Genomic DNA, 18,960 nt, shown 5'->3' on the forward strand with positions numbered 1-18,960 from the left:
CCCCCTACTGTGCTGTAGCCCCGCCCAGGCCGGCCCTCTGTGGTCCCGCCCACGATGTTCTGGCCCCGCCCCATTGCACTGTAGTCCCTCCCATGATGTCCAGGCCCCACTGCAATGTAGCCCTGCCCAGGCCCACATCTGCTGTGGCACCGCCCATGACGTCCTGGCCCCGCCCACCCACCGTAGCCCCGCCCAGGCCCGCCTTCCTCCGTGCCCCTCCCCACCGCGCCCCCTCTCGGCCGCGCGCGGAGCTGCCCCGGCCTCACTGCCGCCTCCACGTGTCTCGCCCGGTCTCCGCAGCCATGTACCCCACCGCGGCCATCACGCCCATCGCGCACAGCGTGCCGCAGCCGCCGCCCCTCCTGCAGCAGCAGCAGCGAGAAGGTGAGGCGGCCGCGACCTCCCCGGGCGCAGCCCAGCCCCGCCCGCTCCCGCACCTGCAGGCCCCCGGGAGCCGCACTGGCCTGGGTGCAAATCCCGGCGCAGCCCCACGCGGGCTGGTGTTCACGGGCGGCTGAGCCGCCCTCGCTCGGCCTCAGTTTCCTCCTCCGGAAGGCGAGACCCGTGCCGGCCCCGCCCCACCGTAGGGTGGTGAGAAGGGCTGCAGGTAAAAACGCTTAGAGCACTCGTCGCCGAGCCACCAGCCTTCATCAGCCCCCTTCCAGACTGGGTGATTCTCGGGGTTTTTAGAGAGGAAACCCATTTTGAGCTGGGGGGGGACAATGCGGGCTCTCCCGCTAAAGGCTTTCCACGGGAGGGGTTAGATTCTGGAGTCCCATAACCCGGGTTCCAACCTACTGGCTTGTGACTTGTGACATCATAAGCAAGGTAGCTAACTGCCACGTGCCTCAGTTTCCCCACCCGCAACGTGGGCGACCATCGCTGCCGGGAACTGATACTAGGAAATAAGTACCGACCTGCTCCTGACACAAAGTAGGTGCTCAGCCCCCGTGGAGTCCCTTCAGCTCTTTAATCCGTCTAGCCCAGGGGTGCCAACGACCCAGCTGGTAGACTGAGTTCATTTAGAATTCGACAGATTTCTCCTGGGCCCTGGGTCTGTGGACGGGGTGGGAGAACTGAGCTTTGGAGTTGGGCCCTAGGCTGAGGCGGGAACTAGGGAGATCCCCAACCAGCTGACTGCCTGTCATCAGGCAGATATTGGTTAAAACCAGCAGTAGAAACAATGCACGAGTTTGGAATCAGTCCTAGATGTGCTGGGCTTTCGGCGTGACCCCCACAGCGCCCCTGTGCCCCCCACACAGGGCAGCGCTCGTGGGAGCTTCACAACCGGCTCAGCTGCCTTGGGCCACTGCTTTTTGGATGACCCTGACCTCCGTGTCCTGCTTCTAGCCCCTTCCCCTGCCACCCTTAACCTGAGCTGTGGGTAATAGCTAACTTAGCCAACAGTGGTACAAGGCTATGTATGAGCTCCCAAAAATTACCATGGTATGCAAAATTGCACCATATAAACTCCAGGCTTGTGGGTACAACACTCAAAATTTTTCATCAGTGACACATTAAAAAAAAAAAAGAAGAAGAAGATGAGAACCTAATAGAAGTGGTAGCACAACTTTATGTGTTAAATGGTTAAGAAATGCATACATGCTACAATAAATATGGCGCTTTACCTTGGAAAAGATCTGAAGTTTCCACATGCAGCAGACGTTGGAAGGATTCCAGTTTGTGAGTGGTAGAAGGAGGGAAAGCTGTACCTCAGAGGGAGAGGGGTGTGGCTCCTAACAGACCTGAGCTATGGAGCAAGTTGGTCAATGTTTGAGGAGAATGTGTGTGTTTTCTGATTTCTTATGAGGCTGGGTTCAGCTGGTGTGGTTTTCTGCAGCCACCTAGTGCCGCTGGGGGGGTCAAAATCATGCAAGCAAACACAAAATTCACGTTATGCTCAAATTGTCCCCTAATATATCAGTGACACTGGAACAAACCTACATTTTAAAAACAAGCAGAACTGTATTTGTGTAATCTTGGATTTTGTATTTTCTGGGACAGGGAAAATCTCCGTGGTTTGGGGATTACCTTTGCACTGAGGAGTACGTAGGAGAAAGTCAGCTGTGGGGTGTTGGATTAGCAGCGGGTTTGAGGGCTGTCCATGGCTTTGGATCATCTATGTTCTAAAATGCTATAATTATTTGCTGTTTTTAGATTAGCCACACATTGGGGTTACGTGGAGGAAAAGGGGTGATTTTGAGGGTAATCTATTGCTCTTTTAAAAACTTATTTCTGGTTGCTGTATTATGTTGTTTTTTTAACTATCTGTTTCAGAATAGCTGGGGCTTGGGATTAGGGAATTATCTTTTCATTTTACTTAGTTTATTTTTTCATCATCAGAATTTTGAAAATTATTCCAGGTTTGGGGATTGTTCAGGGTTTTCTGGATAGCTGGGGTTTGGGACTGGGGAACTATTTATTTTATTGTATGATCATTGGACTTTTTTAATGAACTTTTAATTTTAGAACAGTTTTAGATTTACAGAATTGTTGTGACGATAGTCCAGAGAGTTCCTATATATCCCACACCCAATTCTTCTGACTTTTGTAAATGATCTGGGTTTTGGGTTGTCTCTAGAGTTTGGGATTTTTCCAGGATTTTGGGACTATCTAGGGTCTGGAATTGGGGAATTATCTGGGTTTTAGGGGAGGATAAAGATCAAAGGTTGCTACGAGTCGAAATCGACTCAATGGCAATGGTTTTCTTTTTTTTTTTTTTTTTAAGAGATCAAAGGCAGGAAAAAGATGTGACTGTCCGTTTCCATAAAGATTACAGCCTTGGAAACCCTATGGGGCAGTTCTACTCTGTCCCTCTGTCCTATAGGATCGCTATGAGTCAGAATCAACTCAAAGGCAATGGGTTAGAGATCAAAGGACATCATGTTTGGTAAAGTAGAGGGCCAGCGGAAATGAGGAAAACCCTCCATGGCAGGTGTTGACACAATGGCTGCAACAGTGGGCTCAGACATACCAAAGGTTGTGAGGATGATGCAAGGCTGGGCAATGTTTTGTTCCGATATATGTGAGGTCGCCATGAATTGGAGTCAACTTAGCGGCAACTAGCAACGGAGATCACCTGAGTTTCGTAAATTCTCTGGAGCCCGGGGATTCCCTGGAGCTTGGGGGTTATCAGTGATTTGGAGGGTCCACATTGGGGATTACTGAGATGGGGGATCAGTGCGCCCTGCCTCCCCTCACCCCCGCCATTTCCACGCCCCCTTCTGTCTGGGTGTCACCAGCACCCCTCTCCCAACAGCTGGAGGTGCCAGATGTGGGCTCTGGACCCGCACCCCTCCCCGGGGGGGTCCGCCTCCTCTCCTTGGGGGCTTTATGTCTTTCTCTCCCCCACCTGCAGGTCCCGAAGGCTGTAACCTGTTTATCTACCACCTCCCCCAGGAGTTTGGAGACACGGAGCTGACCCAGATGTTCCTACCCTTCGGCAATGTCATCTCCTCCAAGGTGTTTATGGATCGGGCCACCAACCAGAGCAAGTGTTTCGGTGAGTCCCGCCACAGGCACCCGCCTGCCTGCCCTGCCCTGGAATGGAGGGTGGGAGGGTGTGGTTAGCTCCAGGACAGGTCGCAGTCCCAGACAATCACATGCAGAATCGGAATGAGTGCTTATTGAGCGCCTACTGTGTGCAGGCATGTGTCAGGTATCATTTATAGGACTTGTTCGTTCATTCATTCACGTATTCGTTTTATATATATCTCAATCTGAAGCACCTACTGGGTGCCAAGTGGTTCCATGGATCATTCATTCAACAAATATATATGTGTGTTCCACGCATAATTTCTAAGATTCATTCATCCATCCATTCATTCAATACACGTACACACATATATATTAAACACTTGCTGTCATTCGGCCACGTTCCATGCATCATTTCTAAGACTCATTCATTCATTCTTTCAACAAATATATATATCAGGCACCTACTATGTGCCAGGCACTGTGCTTGGGCTGCAGATACAGCAGTGAATAAAGGTAACAAAAGTCCCTGCCCTCTGAGAGCTGGCAGTCTTGCTGAGCTGTCCGGTAGAACTTTCTCCAATGATGACAACATTCTGGGTCCTTGCTGTTTGATATGGTGGCCACCACCCCCCATGTGGCTACTGAACCCTTCGAAGGTGGCGAGTCCAGCCAATGAATTTTTATTTAGGTTTTAGCTAATTGAACTTTAAATAGCCACATGGGGCCAATGGCTACCATGTGGGAGAGCACAGGAGTTATAAATGGTGTGAAGAAATCCAAAGCAGGTAAGGAAGTAGAGACTGATGAGGATGGCCTGGTCAAGGAGGGCTTTTCTGAGGATGTGGCATTTGAGCTGAGACCTGAATGACGAGGAGCTGACCATGGAAAAATCTAGAGGGAGGGCATTCCAGGCAGAGGGAATAGCACGTGCAAAGGCCCTGGGGCAGGACTGTGCCTGGTGAGTTGGAAGAACAGTGAGGAGGCCCATGGGGATGGAGCGGAGTGAGCGAGGGGGAGAGAGGAGGAGGGGACAGGGCAAGTTGTGCCGGGCCTTGTGGGCCCCGGGGAGGACTTGGGCTTTACTGAGGGAGGTGGGAGCCCCGAGGATTGTGGGCAGAGGAGGGACAGACCTGACTCAGGTGCTCATGGGTGCCCTCTGGCTGCTGCAAGAGAACAGATTAGAGGGCAAGGGTGAGAGCCAGGTGGGCATGTGAGGAAAGGCATTGCAGATAGAGGGAATAGCGTGTGCAAAGGCCTGAGACAGGACTGTACCTGGAGAGTTGGAGGAACAGTGAGGAGGCTGGAGTAGAATAAGTGATGGAAAAAGAAAGATGGGAGAGCAGCGAGGGAACGGGGCAGGTTGTGCAGGGCCCTGTGGGCTACAAGGACGGCTTCCTTGTCCTCAGAAACAGAGGATATATTTTTGTGTTCAAGGTCACAGAGCAGGAAAGAGGCAGAACCTGGATTAGAGGCAGTCTGCCTGACTCTAAAACCTGCACTCAACCCACGCCGTCCTGTCCAAAGTGCAAAAAAAAAAAAAAAAAAAAAAAACCGTTGCTGTCAAGTCCTTTCCGACTCATAGTGACCCCACAGGACAAAGTAGAACTCTCCCATAGGGTTTCAAAGGAGCAGCTGGTGGATTTGAACTGCCAACCTCTTGATTACCAGCCAAGCTCTTAACCACTGCACTACCAAGGCTCCGAAAGGTCACATCTTGACTATTATTAAGCACCTCCTAGGTGCACTCTGGAAACCCTGGTGGCACAGTGGTTAAGAGTTTGGCTGCTAACCAAAAGGTTGGCAGTTCTAACGTACCAGGCAGTCCTTAGAAAACCCATGGGTCAGTTCTACTCTGTCCTATAGGGTCGCTATGAGTCAGCATTGACTCAACGGCAGTGTGTTTTTTTTGTTTTGTTTTGTTTGTTTGGGTGTACTCTATCCAACCATGGAAGGGGAGAATTTTCCCAGTTTCCTGGGGGAGGAAACAGAGGCTCAGAGTGGTCAAGTGACGTGTTCAGGGTCACACAGCATGTCAGAAGCCGCCTCTCTCCAGGACCCGGCTTTCCTCCTCTGCATCCAGCTTCCAGGAGGAAGAAGTTTAAGGAGTAAAACCCACTCGTTCACTTTTGACAGCATGATCTTGAGCAGATCATTTGCCTTGTCTAAGCCTCAGTTTCCTCACCTGTAAGATGGGGCATTAGAGGAGATAATAGATATGAAACATCAAAAGCCTCCTGGCTCCAACTCCTCCATGGTCCCCCATGGACTTGGACAGGACAGTGAAGGCCTTCTGGTCCTGGTCCCACCATCTCTCCACCTTACCCCCACTGCTTGCACATTGGCCTCCTCCTGTCCCCGTGGTCTCCACTGCGTCTCCGGAAAGCCTGTGAAGACCATGAGGTGCAGGGCAGGAGGCAGGCTTGGGGTGGAGGTAAAGGGACAGATGGAGGGAGTTTGGGCTGTGGAAGCTTAAGGAGGTGTGGGGAAGGCTTTTCAGGAAGGGAGGCTGGAGTACTTTTGACGGTGGTAGGGGAGAGGACTGGGACACAGAAACTGCTGAGAGACAGAGACAAAGAGAGACCAAGAGAACGAGGGAGACAGAGAGTCAGAAGAAGGAGAGGTAAGGGGAGAGAACAACAGGAACAGAAGAGAGACACAGAGAAAGAAAAAAAAAACAAAACACAAAGATACAGAGTGAGGTCTCAGAGAAGAATCTAGTCTACAGGATTAATAGCCTATAGAAGCCACAGCCTCATCTACCCTGAGACCAGAAGAACTAGATGGTGCCCGGCTACCCTGAGACCAGAAGAACTAGATGGTGCCCGGCTATCCTGAGACCAGAAGAACTAGATGGTGCCCGGCTACCCTGAGACCAGAAGAACTAGATGGTGCCCGGCTATCCTGAGACCAGAAGAGCTAGATGGTGCCTGGCTACCACTACCAACTACTCTGGTCAGAGCTACAGTAGATGAACCCAGATAGAATGGGAGTAAAATGTGGAATAGAATTCAAATTCTTAAAAAGTCCCGACTTACTGGACCAGTTGAGACTAGAGGAGGACTCCCTGAAACTATTGCCTTGAGATAGTCTTTAAATCTTGAACCAAAACTATCCCCCAGGTCACCTTTTAGCAAAGTAGCAGATTGGCACACAAAATAAAGATATTACCCATTAGTACAGTGCTCCATTAAACCATCCGTATGTGACCAAAAAGTCAACAGTGACTCTAAAGCAAAGATGAGAAGATTAGGGGGCAGGGAAACTAGAGTACTGGAAATGGAACAACCAGAGCACAGAGAGAATGTTGACACATTGTGAAAAATGTAACTCATGTCACTGAACAATTTGTGGAGAAACTGTCAAATGGGAACCTGATTTGTTGCATAAACTTTCACCAAAAACACAATGAAATATTTTTTAAAAACATACAGAGAGAAAAGAAACAGACAGGGAGAAAGAGAGGGAAGGAGGGAGGGAGAGAGAAGACAGAGGAAGGAGGAGTGAAAGACAGGGAGAGACAAAGAGAGATGGAAAAGATACAAAGACCGACACAAAGATACAGAGAGAGAAACAGAGACAGAGAGAGACAGACAGCACTAGATGGAGAGACAAGATTCTAGATGGACAGAGGTCTCTGCAGTGGCAAGGGGTTAGCATCTAGTGTCTAGAAGGAGGCAGGTGCCCTGGGGGGAGAGAGGGAGAATACAGTCCCCCAGGGACCCCTAGAGGCCCTATTTGTCCCCCATACTGGATAGGAAGTCTAAGCAGAGAAAGCTGGTGCAGAGCAGACACTGGTTAAGGAGTGAGCACTCCATCCTGAGAGGCATGCAAGTCTGGGAGAGTCAGAAACAAAGCCAGGGCTGCTGCGTGTCCTCCAGCAAGCCCTCCCACCCACATGAGCGTACCTCCTGGGACCCTGTGAGCGGGAAAGCCAGGGCTGCAAGTGCTGGAGCGAGCCAAGGATGCCCAGGTTGCTCACCATCACGGCATCCACCCGGTCTCCACAGGCTTCGTGAGCTTTGACAACCCAGCCAGCGCGCAGACCGCCATCCAGGCCATGAACGGCTTCCAGGTCGGCATGAAGAGGCTCAAGGTGCAGCTGAAGCGGCCCAAAGACCCGGGACACCCCTACTGACCGCGCCCACAGCCGCCCCGAGGCTGTGGGCCTGGCCCAGGTGAGCCGCCAGGCGGCCCCGCCCTGCCCTCACCCCAGACTCACTCACCCCCCTCAACTCTCCAAACCCTCTTCCTTCGCCAGGCCCCAGACAGATGCTGCTGCAAGAAGCTTCATAGGACCCCCAGGTTGGGTTGGTGGGCACAGAGCTGAACAAAAACACCCCCAAACACACTGTGGTCAGGGCTAGGGCAGAGGGTGGGACCGGTGGGGGGAGCCAAGGTAGTGAGGGAATCTTTCCTGGAGGGGGCTTTGCAGGATGAATAGGAGTTCACCTGAGAGGCCAGGTTTGGTCTGGGGTCGGGGGTGGAATGAGGGTTAGTGAGTCCTATGAGTCTGTTCTCCCTCAACCAGAGAAAATGGTCAGTGCCTGTCCCCACCCCCAGACCCTGGCCTCTGAGGGTGGACCCCAGATGTCCATCTCAGCTTCGAACGAGGGTTGGGGAGTAGGAGGCGGGGATGGTTCCCTGGGGCCTGGTCCACTCGCCCACCCCCATCCCCACCAAGACCCATGAGACTTCCCAGCTGTGCCCGGCTTTCACTGGAAGCTCCTCATTTGGCATAATTCACACCCAGGGGGTTCATGGGAAAGTGTAATACCTGCCCCACCCACCACTGTGCAAAAGAAAAAAAAACACAAAACAAAACCCAGACCCAACCAAACAAACAAAAACCCCCAAGTGTGTAATTTGCCATGCGGGTAACGACTTTACCAGCAACGAAATCACCTTCTTCGGGGGAATGAACCATGAACACAAGGGGCCAAGGTTGAAACTTAAATTGCTCACAAGCCTTGATGAGCCTTATCTGTAAACTGGGCTTCTGGAAATGGCCTCCCCAGCAGCAGCAGGGAGGATGCACCCAGAGCTGGAAGGGTTTTTGCTGCTGAGCCCAGCACCCGCCTTCTAGATTTTTTTTTTTTTCTTCAATCACCATCGTGGTCATCATCCCAAAGCCTTGCCTGGGGCTTGGCATGAAGACGGTGTTCAGCAGAGGCTGTCAGGACTTTTCAGACCCTGTTAGGCCAGCAGGCACATCTTCGAGCATAGTTGGGTGTGGCGAACGCGCGTGTAGAATGCCATAAACTTTGGTGTCCCTCCCTTTTAACTTGTTAACCAGCAAATCTTTGCTGAGCACCTACTATATGCTGGGCACAGCTTCGGTGCTTGGGGGATCCAGGAATGAATGAGCAAAAGACGGGAAAAAGAAACCACCTGCCAGGAGCCCCCATGGCAGGAAGGGCGGGGCAGGGGAGACAGTGAAGAAACTTGTATCTTTGTCCTTGAAATAGGCCCAGTGACATTAAGTCCCTTCACAGCCAAGTTTGTCAGCCTCCAAAACTCGGGACTCCGCTCTTTTTGCAGACATGAAGGCTCTTGGGTGCCCACACCCTGTCCTGGCCAGGGCAGGTGGGGGTGGGGAGGTGGGCACCTCTGCCCGCGGGCCCCCCCATCATTGCTCCCTAACGCCCATCCCTTCTCCGCCAGGTGAGGGGTCTTCCCACCCTGAGGAGGGTTTCCCGCTTCCAACCGATCCAGGAGTTTTCCGTAAATTACAACCGTGTTTGGACACCAGCCCTCCCCTCACCCTTTTCCCCCTACCCCCAAATGTGAAATTCCACTGAAAAGCCACATGGAGTGGGGAGGGGTCTCCTGAGTTGGGGGGGGTCAAGGGGTTCACTCCACTGCCCCCTGGGGAGGAGATTTCCTCGCTCCCCCCAACCTTAATGGCCCTCCAAATGCAACCCTGACTTTTCCTATATATATATATGCATATATATATATATAGAACGAGAGACAGTAGATATATTTTTTGCGTATAAATCATGGGACCAAACTTTCCGACTTCCTTCCATCCGAGAGAGGGTGACCCTGGGCTGGTCACTCTGCGGGAACATAGGAAGGGCTGAGGCTGGCCAGGCGTGGGGTCCACCTGCCTGACACCCCCCCACCTCCCGGCTGGCACATCGGACCAGGGGCTGGAAAAGCACTGGAAATCTGCCAACATGATATACCTCCTGGACTTTCAACCCCCCACCACTGACGATTCTCACAGGCCTTTGGGCTCGGCCAGCTTGAGTGTCCCAGGTCCCAGCTGCAGCTTCCAGAACCTCCCCCTGCCCCCACCGCACTCCAGAACCCTGCCTTCTTCCAGATGTTGGCACAAAAGAGACCCTCCGGCTTCCCCCAGCCTTTGTCTGTCTGCCCTCCCAGTCATAGCCTTACTTGTGTGACCAGTAGCCCTTAGCTTTCCGTCGGGGGGGGCAGACAGGGTTCAGGGGGGAGCCCCCCACTCCCCACTGCCCCCCTCAAGGGCAGGCATCATCCCCCCTGCCTTCAAATCACCAGCCTCGAAATTAAGGCCTCGTGATCAAGCCAAGTGCGTTGGACAAGACCAACCTGAACTGCCCAAGCAGCGACCTTGATACCTCTACAGAGATTTTTTTTCTTTTTTCTTTTTTTGGTGGTCTTTCTGAGCAGGTACAAAGAAGACAAGAGAAGAAAAAAAAATAGTGGGGGAAAAAATCAAATGACAGTGGATTTTTGTTTCCTGGGGGGGAGGAGATTTCTGGGGTGTCTCTGTAAATCTACCCAAACCACGCCACCCATGTTGAAGCACAGAGTCACGTCCGTCTGACGTCCCGTTGGGGCCTCTCGACAAATGGGGCGCCAGATAATTTAATAAGCTCGAGAAAATTATATATATATATAAACACACACACAGCATTCCCTTTTGTTTCTACCAAAATGTGTTGACCGACCCGGAAAAAAAAGAAAGAAAAAAAAAATCGCAAAAAAAATAACAAAAACACACACAAAAAAGAAAAAAAAGGAAAAGAAAAAAAAATCTTCTGACCAACTTGTTTCAATATTCCAGAGTTTGATAATTGTTCTGAGACACTCCTGTTAGTGTGCCTGTGTCGAAGCGTCCGCGTGTGCAAATGTGTGCAAGCGTGTGCAAGTGTGTGCAAGCGTGTGCCAAGGGCCTCGCGGGGGCCTCGTCCGTCTCCCCAACGCCCTGCTAAGCCCCCCCCAGTGGGCTTGGGAGTGGGTGCTGGCGTGCCGTCGTGTGTATCTTTCTGATCTGTTTACTGGCTGTAAATATCATTTTTATACTGCACCTCGAAGACCTGCGTGATTTGTACGATGTACTTTATTTCTGCTACGAGTAATTTCATGAAGTTTCCACTTGCGAACCGAATTTTAGAGACAAACCCACACCCACACCCACACCCACACCCACACCCACACACAAAGAAATATCAAGAAAGGAAAGAAAAGGACTTGGAACTTTGGGTTGACTTGGTTTGAATTTTGTGTCCAAGAGGATTTCCTGTGGCCAGAGACGTTCTTGTGACTGTCCTGTGTTTCAGTGAGAAGCAACAAGCGTCGTCTTAATGTCCAAAATGCCTCTCTTTGGTCTGAAGAAATTGAAAATTTATTTAATAAAAGTTTTACTTGCTAAAGGTCTGGTCCCCAGCCCTTATTCTCTCGCTGTTGTCAATAAGGGTATATGCCAAATGCATATGGCCCTGCTGGGTGCCTGGGCTAGAGAAGCGGTTGTTCACTGCCACCCAGTTGGCCCTCCACTCACAGTGACCCCATACGCAGCAGGACAATATGCTGCCTGGTCCTGCGCCATCCCCATGATCAGTTGTGGATCAGACCACTGTGATCCATAGGGTTTCCGTTGATTAATTTTTGGCCGCAGATCGCCAGGCCTTTCTTCCTAGTCTGCCTTAGTCTGCAAACCCTGCTGAAACCTGTTCAGCGTCCTACCATCATGCAAGCCTCTACCGACAGATGGGTGGTGGTTGCACACGAGGTGCACTGGCCGGTAATCGAACCCAGGTCTCCCACATGGAAGGCAAGAATTCTACCCCTGAACCACCACTGCCCCCTAGGCTGGAGGTGAAGCCAAGCATGGGGTGAGGGAGGGGGGATGCAGGAGGAGATATTCCGAGAGGGAAGGCCTGAAATTCCGATACCTGCGATTCTGTCTGATTAATCCGGAAGTTGAAGAAATGGGTTGTTCTTTCTCAAGAAGAGCAGATCCATTTACTGGTTTATTCTCTCACACATTCATTCAACAAACACTTATTGAGCACCTACTGAATGCCTGTCCCTGTACTGGTCACCAGGGACACAGCAGTGACTGAGGTGACTCTGGTCTCTGCCCTCAGAGGGGCAGTCCAGTGGGGAAGAGAGAGTCTATACAACAAATTAGACCATTTTTTAATGGAGATGAAATGCACCACTGTAACCATTTTAAAATGCACAATTCAGCGGCATTAAGAACATTCACAATGTTGTGCAACCATCCCCACTGTTTACCTCCAGAACATTCTCGTCACCCCAAAAGGAGGCCCCGTACACCTCCACAGTCACTCCCCATTCTCCCTCCTCCAGCCCCTAAACCAAACCAAACCCACTGCTGACTCATAGCGACACTATAGGACAGAGTAGAACTGCCTCATAGGGTTTCCAAGGAGCACCTGGTGGATTCGAACTGCCGACCTTCTGGTCAGCAGCCAAACTCTTAACCACTGTGCCACCAGGTTTTCCAACCCCTAAACCAAAAAAACCAAACCCACTGGGGTCAAGTTGATTCCAACTCATTCCAACCCCTAGCCAACCACTAATCTATTTTCTGTCTCTATGGATTTGCCTATTTCTGGACATTTCATATCAATGGAATCATAACACCTGTGGCCTTTTGTGTCTGCCTTCTTTCACTCAGCACCATGTTTTTCAGGTTCATCTCTGTTGCAGCAGGCATCAGGACTTCATTCCTCTCTATGGCTGAGTCATATTCCATTTCGCGAATGGACCACATTGTGTTTATCCAGTCGTCTGTTGCTTGGTTTGTTTCCATGTTTTTTGTGAATCGTGCTGCTGTGAACAGGCCTAAATGAAATATTGTTTGAACAACTGTTTTCACTTCTCTTGGGTATATACCTAGGAGTGGAATTGCTGGGTCATACGGTAACTCCATATTAAACTTTTTGGGGAGCCACCAGATTATTTCCTGCACCATTTTACAATCCCACCAGCAATGTGTGAGGGCCCCAACTTCTGCACATCCTTGGCAACACTTGTTACACAGTTTTTTGTTTGGAATTTAAGGGAGAAAATTTCTCCATTGGCTCTTACCCAGCCAGACTGTTGCTACTGTTATTGGGGGCCACTGAGCTGACTCCAACTCTTAGCAACCCCGTGTGACAGAGGAGAACTGCCTCATAGGGCTTTCTAGGCTGTGATCTTTACTAAAGCAGATCGCCAGGTCTTTCTTCTGCAGCACTGCTGGGTGGGTTTGAACCTCCAGCTTTTTGGTTAGCAGTCAAACACTTAACCATTGTGCCACCAGGGCTAGGCAGGTGTCCCCAAAGAAGGTGAGTCATAAAGGAGACGTAGGCACTCCCTTGAGGACAGAATGTCCAGGCCTGTGCAAAGGCTTAAGCTTGAGAGGGGGTATTGTGGGAAATGAGATCAGAGTATTTGGGCGGAACCCAAGGGTGGAGAGCATGACAGGCAACGTCAAGGAGATCAGGGCTTGGACCAGAGTGCAGGCATTGGGGTGGAGAGGTGAGGCTGGCCTTGGATAATGTTTCCGGGTTTGATAAATGAATAAGGAGGGTGGGAAGATGGATGTGGATTTAGCTGGAGGAAAATTGAATAGCTTCCCACCCCACTGCAGTGGAGACCTCAAAGTCCATCCCCGCTTCCCCCAAAAAATCCCTGAGACAGAAGGCACTGGACTCCAGGGTAGGAGGCTGGGGTGGGAGGTGAATAAGTGGAGGCGGAGACACTCTTCAAATGGAAATGCTCAGCCGTCAAGAGAAATGAAGTCTGGCTGCGTGTCACCACGTGGATGAACCTCGAAAACACGCTGGACAGAATAAACCAGTCACAAAAGGACAAATACTGTGCGACCTCACTCTATGAAATAAGCAAACATACAGAAGCCAAAGACGATTAGAAGTTACCAGGGGCTAGAGGGAGGGGAAGGGGGGGTTTGCTTGGGGACAGCGAGGTTGTGGTAATGGTGGTGGAATGATTCGGAAAAGGACAGTGACAAAAGCTGTACAACGTGAAGAACGTAATCGGTGTCACTGGATTGTACGTGTGGATGTGGGGGACTGGTGAAAGCTTTGTTGTGCATACTTTTACTGTAATAAAAAAAAGTAAGGAAACAGATAGAAATGAGACTAACCAGTCTATTTAAATAATGAGCTACTTCATATCCTGCCAGGTATACACGGAAATCATGCCTTTTAATTCTCTTACTGACGGCTCATTCCCATTTTACAGTTGAGGAAAACTGAGGCTCAGAGACCTGAAGCGCCCACAGAGAGAACAAGGCAGAGCTGGGGTGGGAGCTGGAAGGGTGCGTCAGAGTCAGCCTGGAAGGGCTTCTGGGGGGGAAGGAATGGCATGGGCGAAGAAGGCTCAGAGGCTTGAGACATTATGGTGGTTGAGGAAATATGGGTTAGGACAGCAGCACTGAGCCAAGCACGGAGCACTGGACCCCTGGTGGTGCAGTCCTAAGAGCTCGGCTGCTAAACAAAAGGTCAGCAGTTCAAATCCACCAGCAGCTCCTTGGTAACCCTATGGGGCAGTTCTACTCTGTCCTATAGGGTTACCTATGAGTCAGAATCGACTCAACAGCAATGGGTTACTGAGCCAAGAAGAGGCTGCTGGGATCAGTAGGGCTTGGATTGTGGAAACCCTTCTGTTATGAAGTACATACAGTGTGCCAGATCCTGTCCCGCCACCCCCCAGGACTGTGGACAAATAACAAAAGGTGTTGTCGTTGTTAGTTGTCATCAAGTCGGCTCCAACTCACGGCGACCCTGTGCACAACAGAACAAAATGTTGTTGGGTCCTGCACCGTCCTCACGATCGCTGGTCTGCTCAAGTCCATGGTTGTGGCCACCGTGTATTTCGAGTGCCTTCCACCCTGGCGGGCTCATCTTCCAGCACTGTATCTGTCAATATTCTGTTGTGATCCACAGGGTTTCGTTGGCTGATATTGGAAGCAGATAGCCAGACCTTCCTTCCTAGTCTGTCTTAGTCTGGAAGCCCCACTGAAACCTGTCCCCCACGAGTGATCCTGCCGGTATTGAAAATACCAGCTTCCAGCATCACAGTGACACACAGGCCACCACAGGACGACAAACTGATGGACAGGTGGTGGGAGCACACAGTAGCTACTTACTAAATGTCCCACCAGGGAGCCAAGTATAGTGGTTAAGTCTGGTGCCCACCTCTGAGTTTGAATCTGGGTATTCATCTGGGTTTTGCTACTTATCAGCCATGAGACCTTGGACAAGTGGCTGAATCTCTCTTCGGCTCAGTTTCCTCTGGAAAATGGGGCTCATCGGGCACACGCTTCGTAGAGTTATTGTCAGGGATGAGTAGGTTAATGTTTATAAAGCCCTTGGAACAGAGCTTGGTCCGGTCTAGGCGTTAGACAAGTTTTTAAAGAAATCAACCTTTGAAAATGGACTTTTCCAGAGGTTTCGCCCCAGGCTACCACCAGGGGGCAGCAGAGACCCATGCCTTCGGTATTAGCGCCTTCACGCGAAGGGCCGCATGCTGATGACATTAAGCTCTGATTGTGTGCCACGTGCTGGGCTGGGGCTGGAGGAGGTGGTGAAGGGGCCCCCGGACTCTCTCTCCTGGGGTGCAAAAACCACTCCGTCCAAACTGCTTAGCCATTCCCTTAAAGCCTTCAGAATCAGTCCGGTCTCCCCTTTCCCCCCTACTCTTCAGTCTGAATGTCTTAATAATCCATGAATTGGTCATGTTGGTCCCACCACCGACCCTTTGTACCTGCCGAGAACACTCCCCTTGTCTTCCTGGAATTTGCATGCTCTTTAATGGCCTCGTTCTCTCTCCAAGCCTCAGTTGTCCTATCTGTAAAATGGAACTCTCTCGTATGCCTCATCCAGGATTGTTGTGATGACCCGAGATTAACGCACACAATAGCGTTGTTCCCATAATGTAACATTATAATAAGGCAAAACAGACCCTCCTCCCCAGTCAGAAAAGTGAACTCTCTGGGCATCACTCCTATTGGATTCGAACGTCAAAAAACATTTATTGCGCACCAACTGTGTGCACTGGGGACACGGCGGGGAACAAAATGTGCAAAAATACTTGGGGGGAGGTAACGTTCTGATAGAAGAGAGAGCGAACAAATGAGCAAACACATGAGATCATTTTGGATGCTGCGATCCAAGTGGGAGTGGCGGTCAGGAGGGCTTCTCAGAGGAGGTGACATTTGCCCTGGGTCTTGAATGACAAGGAGCCAGTGATGGATGAGGAGAAGTGGAGAGGGACTTAGTTAGCCTCAGCTTGCACTCATGGACCCTCCCTCAGAAGTGCCCCTCCAGAAAGTCCAGAGTGGGCCATCTTGAGCAGCCTGAGGCTACGCAAGAGCTTCCTCTCCAGCGGTCTAACAAGGCCGAGTAGCTACAAATTCACGCCCCTGAAAGCGCCATTTCCAGCCCCGCCCCCAGCTCTGCCTCTTCCCCGCCCCTTCTCTTTTCTGAGCCTATCGGAGCGAGATGGAGGTGGAGTGATCTACATATTCATGAGGTTATCAGCCAATCCTCAGCTTGAGCTGGAGCCAATCTTCTGAGCCGGAGTGATTGTGACGTCAGGGGGGCGCATTTCGTGATCTTAAAGGCGCAGTAACCTCGACTGTCGGTGTGAGCGTGAGCTCACGCCTGCCTCTCATTGGCCTCAGTTTGCACGTCTGTAAAATGCGAGTTGGTGTGTGCGGGGCAGGGAAACCAGCGCAGACCAATGGAACAGAAATAGCTTTAGTGTCCTGGGTGAAGTCCTGGGATACCCAAGATTCGGGCTGGGGCGCCGGAGATGCTGCGGAGCTGGGGCTTCAGCACCGGGGGTCGCGGACAGCACCAGGGCCTGGACAGAGGCGCCTGTGAGGGTGGGTGGGTAGGTGGGCGGCGTTGAGGGCAGGGTCCATACTCATGGCCCAGATCCAATTTACTAGCAAGTCCGGTCGCCTCTGACTTCACAATCTTTCCGGAATCTGCCGGCTTCTCCCCTCCTCGGCCTCCGCCCGGTCGCGCCCCATCATCGCCGCCTGGCCCAACTGCAGTCTCCTCCGCCCGGGTCCCCGGGCTCCTCTCTCGCCCCCACAGTCTGTTCCCCCCGCAGCAGCCAGAGGGCGCCCGTGAGCACCCGAGTCAGGGCCGTCCCTCCTCTGCCCACAGCCCTCCAGGGCTCCCACCTCCCTCGGGTAAAGGCCCAAGTCCTCCCGCGGCCCACAGGGCCCTGCACGACCTGCCCTGTCCCCTCCCTGCCCTCCCCTCCTCTCCCTCTCGCTCACTCCGCTCCAGCCACGCGGGCCTTATCCCTGTTCCTCTAAACCTGAAAACTTGTTCTCATGTCCTTCCAGTCACAGGGGAGCCGGGGGTGACCAGAGGTGAGAGAAGCTAGCACAGGTGTCCAAGTCCTGGAGACCCGGGGAGGACATTGGTCTTTACCCTGAAGGCAGTAGGAAGCCTTAGGAGGGTTTTCAGTGGACAGAGGGTGACACAGTCCCATCTGGCTGCTGTGTGCAGAACTTCCTGTAGAGGAAACCAAGTCAAAGCAGGGGACCCTTCAGGAGGCTGGGGTGAGCTTCCAGGCAGGGATGGTGTGGCTTGAATGAGGCCAGGACCCCCCAGCATTCTCCCCAATAGAATATGGCACCTTCATTTAAGTATGAATGCATATAATTATCTACTGTGAGGTTCCCAAGATTGGCCTTGGTCCTGCTAGGTCTCCAGAGCTCCGGACAGGGCCTGTCATACAGAAGGAAGTCAATAAATGTCTGATGACTATCTGACTCTGTGTCTCTCACCCCCTCTGCCTCTTTGTCTTTCTTTCACTCTCCCTCTTTTTCTGTCTCTCTCTTTCTTTTTTCTGTTTTTCTCTCTCTCGCTCTCTTTCTGTTCCTGTCTTTGTGTCTCTCTGTTTGTTATTCTCTTTTTCTTTCTCATTCTCTCTGCTCCTGTCTCTTTCTCTATTCCTTGATGTGTGTGTTTTTTTGTCTCTCTCTCTTTCCCTTTCTCTGTTCCTCTGTTTCTCTCTCCCTCTCTTTCTGCCTTGCTCTCCACTCCTCTCTCTCTGTCTCATTCTTTGTTCCTGTCTATCTCTTTCCCTCTTTCTCTTTCTCCTTCCCTCCCTCTCTCTCTTTCTCTCTCGGCCTTCCCGTTTGAAGGCAGCCTCCCACATCTGCCTTCCGCCGAGGCCCGGGCTCTGACCCGCCGTCTGAATGCCTTGCTCCAACCGCACATCTGTGGGGTAATTGTCTCCTACGACCACAAGGTACTGAGGCAAATTATAGTTACGGGGCGGGGGCCTCCATGTGGGCGAACCGCGTCCGCCGGGCTGGGCTCTGCCCGCCTCAGCTGGGCGAGATGGCTGGGGGGTGGGGGGGCGGCCTGCTCAGGCCACGTGAGCCCAGGCCCTGCCCCACCTCCCTTTGCCAGACCTGCACGTTTTGTGCCAAGATGGAAATGCTTTTTGTAAAAGTCAATGGGGGAACTCCAATGTTTGCAAAACCCTGACCCCTTATTAATTCCTTCTTTCACTTAACAAATATATTACTGAGCGCTTACTCTGTGCCAGACGCTGTTCCAGGCACTGAGCCAAAGCAGAGTGAACAAGACTGACAAAAAACTCTGCCCTGGTGGAGGCGATGCTCCCCTGCAGGATACGGGCAAGAAATAAATCATGGTGATAAGTGGGTGTGGATGGTGGAAAGGGCGTTGCTGGCTGTCAGTCTTTCTTGCTCTGTCTCTCTCTTCTCTCTCTCACTATCTCTGTCTCTCGCTTTATCTCTGTATCTCTTTGTCTACCTAACTCTATCACACTTCAAATCAGTTGCCATCAAGTTAACTCTGAATCATGACGACCTCATGTGTGTCAGAGTAGAACTATGCTCTGTAAGGTTTTCCATGGGTGATTTTTCAGATGTAGATTGCCAGGCCTTTCTTCTGAGGCATCCCTGGGTGAACTCGAACTTCCAACCTTTTGGTTAGCAGCTGAGCGTGTTCACCACTTGCAGCACCCAGGGACTCCTCTTGCCCTCCAGGGGTGGGGATTTCAGGGCTGGATTTTGAAGGATGTATAGGAGTCCATGCGTGATGAAAAGACAAAGGGTGTGCCAGGCAGAGGGAATAGTTCAAGTAAATGCCTGGAGTTGTGGAAGAATGTGGAGCCTTCTGGAAGAAAGAAGCCAGGCCAGGAGGAAGTTGGGACTTTATCCTGGAGGCTCTGGGAGCTACG

The 18,960-nt window shown here is 51.6% G+C and overlaps 1 protein-coding gene across 12 annotated transcripts in view; it reads left to right on the forward strand.

Moving 5' to 3' along the window:
• The window catches only part of CELF5 (CUGBP Elav-like family member 5), a 49,541-nt gene extending 41,929 nt beyond the window's left edge, over positions 1-7,612 (forward strand). For 4 of the 12 annotated variants that reach the window (XM_064280260.1, XM_064280261.1, XM_064280262.1 and 1 more), the window contains 3 exons: positions 301-384; positions 3,359-3,502; positions 7,485-7,612. In XM_064280260.1, coding sequence (XP_064136330.1) covers positions 301-384; positions 3,359-3,502; positions 7,485-7,612 — 356 coding nt within the window. The remainder of the gene's footprint in view (positions 1-300; positions 385-3,358; positions 3,503-7,484) is intronic. The other 8 variants (XM_064280263.1, XM_064280264.1, XM_064280265.1 and 5 more) reach the window with 2 other exon arrangements.
• The last annotated feature ends 11,348 nt before the right edge of the window (positions 7,613-18,960 follow it).

The sequence above is a fragment of the Loxodonta africana genome, chromosome 3, assembly GCF_030014295.1.
Source record: "Loxodonta africana isolate mLoxAfr1 chromosome 3, mLoxAfr1.hap2, whole genome shotgun sequence".
NCBI lineage: Eukaryota > Metazoa > Chordata > Mammalia > Proboscidea > Elephantidae > Loxodonta > Loxodonta africana.